A 6,556-nucleotide genomic window follows, 5' to 3' on the forward strand; every position below is an offset into this window, starting at 1 on the left:
ATTGGTTGGTTGTCCTTTCGTTGTAATCACCAATTAAACAAATAACCATTCAATTGACCAACCAATCAAATGATCAATTAACCAACCAATCAATTAACGAAATGATCAATTGGTTAATTACCCCCGAACTGTCAATCAAAAAGTCAATTCCATAATAAAACCTATCAACCAAAAATCAACCGGCCAATCACGTGATCAATAAATTATTTATTTAGTGGCCGTCATTCATCTCCGCCTTTCCATACTTTTTCTCCCACCTATCTATGTATTCTAATTTCCTCTGTTCGCGCTTTTTGAAATATTCCGGATATTGGAGTCTTTCCAATGGATGCCACATGTCTAGCATCTGTGTGTGGTAGGTGTGTGTGTATCTAATTGTTGTGCGTGCGTGTGTTTGTGTGTGGTTTTTGTGTCCCGTTTAGTCTATTTGTGTGTTGCTGTTTGTATACGTGGTGCAAGTGTGTGTTTGTGGGCGTTGTTTGTGTATGTGTTAGTGAGTGTCTGTGCTGGTGATGTTATTATTAGAGGTTAAGATGAAATTACTAAAAATTTAAGAAAGAATTATCAGCAAATGCAATAAAAAGCTTAATATTATGATGAATAATGTAGATGAATACTACAATAAATAACGATAATTATTAAAATAATTATAATTGAAGGATGTAGTGGCAGCAGTTACAGAAGATCCCTAACCCAATCTGGGTAGTAAACCTCCCTTTCAAATGCTATCCCACCAGGAGAGTTTGGAACTGGGTTTTTACAAAATAATTTTTAGTTTTTGTTATTTTCAAAAATTAATAATTATTAAATTAAAAATTAAACTAATCAATATATTCTACTACCAATACCTTTGTTAAGGCAGCATCAAAGTTTGTATATGATATTTGTGCAATACATTTAAAAATCAGATTATTATTATTATTACAAATACAAGTAAAAATGAATGATCCAGTAAATTGTCCAAACAGTTGTCTTACATTTGAATGGCTGGGGGTGCAAATTTTCGAAGAGTTCTTTTTCACCATCTTCCAACATCTGCTTGGCCTTCACCATGTCGCATTCATTCTTGTTCTGATCGAATCTGTCTCTCAACAAGACGGCCTCGTATCTATACAGATGTCTGTATAAGTGTGTAATTGAAAAAAAAATGATTAATTAACTACTTATTTTATTTTTGAGTTTTTATTATGAGACAAGATTTCCCATTTTATTAATAACATTTAATTTTTTAAAAGATGTTTTTATTTTTTTTTAATTTTTTTAAATAAATCACAAATCAGCAAATAACTCTCCAATAAAATCACAAATAAATCTCAAGCTGAATTTTATATAGACAATCTCATTAACTATACCTTACTAGCTAACGAAACGATAAATTAAAATTTAATTAGAAAAAACATTATCATTATTTTTATTGTAAAAATTTAAAACAAAACAAACAAAACAAATTTTAAATAAAAAAATTATTTGCCTGAAAGTGTAGTATGACTGAAGATTTCTCAGGGCCTCTTTGTAAAGTTTTCTGACCCTCTGACCATGGGAGAGAACTTTAACTTGGAGATAAGATGTCATGTTCACTTTTTAAAATGACAAACTTAAGTTAGGGATTAGATTAGTGAAAGGTTAACAGCAGTCCGCCATATATAAATATCTCGGATTGTATTTTTAATTTAGAGGGCAAAATAAATGTTTGTATTTTTATGTTTTATTAAATAAATTGCAATATTTAAAGTAAAAAACATGTTTACTTTATTGAACAAATTTTAATATCTAATTTGTATTTTAAGCAGAATATATTTTTACTATTAAACTAAAGACGCGCCCAATGTTTATATTATAATCGTCCACTTTTAAACACTTTGCTGACGCGAATGAACATACACGGTAGCAGTAGTCTCAGCACTAGGACTAATGATGAGTTTAATAAAATAAATTATTGTTTTCTTAAATATCGTTTCAAATCATAAAAAAATGAAAAATCATGTTCGCGATACTATTTCACACCAAATATCGCGAGGTCCTGAAAATAATATGTCTGTGCCTTTTCTGGTACATGGTCAGTTCGGCCATGGGCGTAGTGGGGAAGTTAGTACTTAGCGACTTTCCGTACCCTATGACGGTCACAATGGTACAACTACTTTCCATATCCGTCTACCTAATTCCGGTGATGAAGAGTTTCGTGAAGACATCCTGGATTCCCTATCATATCCCACTGAAGTACTGGCTACAAATCATCCTGCCACTGTCGTTTGGGAAATTTGTGTCGTCTGTATCATCTCACATCAGTATCTGGAAGGTTCCTGTATCTTATGCCCACACAGGTTGGTTACATTGCTGCTCTATCTCTTACTTTTCTTCACATACAATACACACACATATACATACACTCTCCTTCTCTAGTATTGTCTTTTCTTCTAAAGCTGTTCTTTCCAGTCTCTTTCTTTCTCTCTCTCTCTTTCTCACTCTTTCTCTTTCAGTTAATTAATTAGTTTGCTAATCAATTCTTTATTTTTTTCTAATTGACATTACATTCTTTCTGCCTTTCAATTTTGTCTAAAATAAAGTCTTTTAAATGTAATTTGATCTGTCATCAGTTGGAGAGTAATTAAATTAATATAAGTGGAATATACTGAATGAAGTGTGTTGGTGTGTATGTGTTGGTGTGTCTGTGTGTATGTATTTATTTATTCAGTTATTGAATTTATTCTATCTATTCTTTAATTAATTAATTTGTTTATTTTTTTAAATTTTTTCATCATTTAATTATATTAAATAATTTTTCAACCCCCAGTTAAAGCCACGATGCCATTTTTTACTGTAATCTTATCTAGGATAATATTGAAAGAGAAACAAAGCAAAAAGGTGTTTTTTGTTTTCTATGTTTTTGTCTCTTTGTTTGGTTTTTTTAAAAGTTTGAAAATTGTGACAGATGCTTAGGAGTTTGTATAACATTTGTAACAGAAAGAAAAGATGTTGATGGTATCAGGTTGTTGTAGTGATTAGTTAATGTGACATATTGTTAAGCCTTCGTAAAATTTGTATGTATGTGTGTGCGTATGTGTGTGTGTGCGCATGTATGTGTGTATGTGTGTATAATAATTGATAAGTCTGAGTAAAATTTGTATGTGCGTGTATGCGTATGTATGTGTGTGGGTAAATGTGTGTGTGCGTATATATGTGTGTATAATAATTGTTTTTTGACATATTTACATATTTATATTTGCTTTCTTGAGGAATGTAATGTAAATATGTTAGTGTGAATGTATGTTGTTGTTGTTGTTGCCCTTCCTAAGACGCCTAGGCGAGGCCCAAGCCAGTTTGCCACTTCCACCTGTTTTCCACAGATCTATTATTTTGGGATGTGTGCAATTCTGTATGAACCTGTATGAATGTATGTGTGTGTGTGTGTGTGTGTGTGTGTGTGTGTGTGTGTGTGTATGTGGGTGTGTTTATATGTGTGTGTGTTTGTGTAGGCATATTAGTTTGTTCATAATTTTTTGTATTGTTACATTTCTCATCATATCTCAATTTATTTTTAAAGAAACTATTCTGGTGTTTGTAAGACCCTTACTAAATAATAACTATTTCAATTTTTAAAATAATAATTGTAGTTATAGTACTAATTATAATTATAATATTGTTAATTACATTTTATAATTATCCAGATTTATTTATCCTTGGTACCAATAATATCTGGGGTAGTGATAGCCTCGTTGACTGAACTTTCCTTCGATATGCTGGGTCTTATTAGTGCATTGGTCTCAACTATCGGCTTTGCTCTGCAGAATATTTTCTCTAAAAAGGTTTGTTGGTGGATTTCTCTCTCTCACTCTCTCCTTCTCTCTCTCACCCTGTTTTCATGTTTGTGAGTATGTGTGTAGTATGTTAGTCTTTATTTAATGTTAGTGTTGCTTTGCACATGAAGATTCTTAAAGTTTCTCACTCTCTATCTCTATCTCTCTCTCTCTGTTTTTTCGTTCTTTTTTCTCTTTCTCCCTCTTTTCCTTTCTGTTTGTGTGTGCAGCTGCTTAAACTGTTGAGGAGTGATAGAGAGAGAGAGAGAGAGAGAGAGAGAGAAGAGAGAGAGAAAGAGAGAGAGAGAGAGAGAGAGGTAAAAGATAGAGGGAGAAATGTACTACAGAGGAGTGTAAATTTCTTGTCTCTTTTTAATGAAAACAATTACTAGATAATAAAATTACTCCATTTCTGAATAGTTAAACTATGAAATCTACCTACCATTACAAACTAGCATCATTGAATTGCTTGACTAAAAATCACTTTTATATAAGTCACTGTTGAATAAATTAACCACAATATACACTTATATATTTAAGATTACCGAATTACCTAAGTGAAAAATCACTAACTTACTGAAGTGCTAAACTACTAGATTGCTGAATTGCTTACTAGATTACTGTGTCTCTGAATTACTAAACCGTTGAATCACCCACCTGATTTAGTGTTTGAAAGAGGTAGGGCTGCATGAATTTTCCCTACTTTTTACCCTTGCCATCATAGCTGGCTGCATGTTTCTTCCCGTCTGGGTCTTTTACGACCTATCTAGGATTATTGAAGATACTAGTTTGGTTAGTTGTCTGTGTGGGTGGCTGTCTGGTTTTTTGTCTGTGTGGCTGTCTGGTTTATTGTCTGTGTGGCTGTCTGGTTTATTGTCTGTGACTCATCTATTTAATTACTCATCCATATATCCATCCATCCATCCGTCCATATATCCATCAATCCATCCATCAATCCACTAATTCATTCCTTTACTACCGCCGCCCCAAACAGTCGCACAGCATGCACCTACCGAGACTTATAGCCCTCCTTGTCATAGACGGCTTCTGCAACTTTGCCCAGAATGTCATAGCCTTTTCCATCATAGCTCTAGTGACGCCGCTGAGCTACGCTGTAGCTAACTGCACGAAGCGTATAGCTGTCATCTCAGTTTCCCTTCTGGTCTTGGGCAATCCAGTTACAGCTGTCAACGTTGTCGGGATGATGACCGCCATATTTGGAGTGCTGCTGTATAATAAGGTTGTCGTCTGTCTTGCTGCTGTTGTTGTCATGGTTGATGTTGTTTGTGTTGTTGTTTCGGTTGTCGTCTGCCTTGCTGCTGTTGTTGTCATGGTTGATGTTGTTTGTGTTGTTGTTGTTGTTTCGGTTGTCATCTGTGCTTGATGTTGTTGTCATGCTTGATGTTGTTTGTGTTGCTGTTGGGTTTTTATTTCTATGTTGTTGTCGTTGTTGTTGTTGCTGCGTGTTATTATTTCTTTGTTGCCCTTATTGGATTTCATTCTTTTTCTTAATTAATATTTAAAAACTTCTAAAAAAAAACACGCACACCACTGCAGGCCAAGTACGATCAGCACAGAGAAAAGAAACATCTACCAGTTCTACCCTCTTACGAGATAAAAAGCAGCCACAACATCAATAGCATCATCAGTGATAGCATCAGCAACGGTTATATAGGGCACTACAATAAGAATAATATGGAAATTATTGCCAGCACTGACAACAGTAAGTTACTAGTTGTCTGAGGGTTATGATACACGTAGTTTCACCAACGAAATCATCACATCACTACGGTTATAATAACAATGATAATAATGGTAACATCACTAATCTCAATAAGTACGTTAATGTCAGCTAAAAAAATGATGTCATTACATTAACAATAATAACGTTAATTGATATGTACCAGTACTACTTTCTGTTGCTAAGGATGGTTTTTTCATTGCAATTGTTTTTCTTGTTAGCGCTCTGGAGAGTTGATGTGATTTTGTTAAGGTTTTTGTTAACGAATGTAAAAACTACACCACTCACCCACGCACACACAAACAGACACACACACACAGACACACACAAACACATATTGACAGATATAGGACTACAGTAAACAACGCGAAAATCTTATGACCTATTTATTGTGTTCTAAATGTTGTTTTGGAGTGAATTATGTAAAAAAAGAATTTTTAATTTGTAAAAATTTGACAATTGAAGTGTGTGTGTGTGTGTGCGTGTGTGTGTGTGGTGCGCGAGCATGTTTTTTCTTCTTAAATGATACATGATATTACTGCAATCTTCGGCATAGTTCTGCATGTTGAATTGTTTTAAGAGACGTTTAATCGTTTGCTTTTGCTACGTGTCTTTCTCTCTGTGTGTGTGTGTGTGTGTGTGTGTGTGTGTGTGTGTGTGTAGTTTAAATTTTGGTATTGCTTTTTTTTCAATTTTTTTTCAAAGGATGACTTAAAAAGCTCTGCTGGCGATTTTAAGTCGCATAATTGAGCTAATTACCGTAAATTAATTAATTAATTCATTCATTCAGTTAATCATTCAATCGATAGATCCAGAAATTCGTTATTCATTTTTTTTCAATCAATCAATCGATCGTCCGGTCGTTTATACACATATAAAAATGTTCATCAGTCATTCATTCATTCGTTTATTATTTCTCCATTCATTCATTCATTCGTTTCTTTCATTCATTCATCGATGTCATTTTTTGACCATTCTATTTGCAACCAGACTTATTCTTCATTTGTTCATTGTAACACCT

At 33.6% G+C, this 6,556-nt stretch overlaps 2 protein-coding genes across 2 annotated transcripts; one reads left to right on the forward strand and one right to left on the reverse strand.

The window, feature by feature from the left end:
• Positions 1 to 211: 211 nt before the first annotated feature.
• On the reverse strand, positions 212 to 1,538 carry HELRODRAFT_178341 (hypothetical protein; the record flags this gene model as incomplete). The annotated part of the gene is made up of 4 exons (XM_009026463.1): positions 212 to 346; positions 694 to 749; positions 978 to 1,120; positions 1,528 to 1,538. 4 exons carry the CDS (start codon positions 1,536 to 1,538, stop codon positions 212 to 214), a joined length of 345 nt encoding a protein of 114 aa, XP_009024711.1.
• A 319-nt stretch (positions 1,539 to 1,857) lies between these two features.
• Positions 1,858 to 5,935, forward strand: HELRODRAFT_114296 (hypothetical protein). The gene is made up of 6 exons (XM_009026464.1): positions 1,858 to 2,321; positions 2,792 to 2,862; positions 3,666 to 3,803; positions 4,461 to 4,586; positions 4,789 to 5,034; positions 5,352 to 5,935. Exons 1-6 carry the CDS (start codon positions 1,982 to 1,984, stop codon positions 5,535 to 5,537), a joined length of 1,107 nt encoding a protein of 368 aa, XP_009024712.1. The 5' UTR covers positions 1,858 to 1,981; the 3' UTR covers positions 5,538 to 5,935.
• Positions 5,936 to 6,556: the final 621 nt, after the last annotated feature.

This window comes from Helobdella robusta (assembly GCF_000326865.2).
Source record: "Helobdella robusta unplaced genomic scaffold HELROscaffold_47, whole genome shotgun sequence".
Lineage (NCBI taxonomy): Eukaryota > Metazoa > Annelida > Clitellata > Rhynchobdellida > Glossiphoniidae > Helobdella > Helobdella robusta.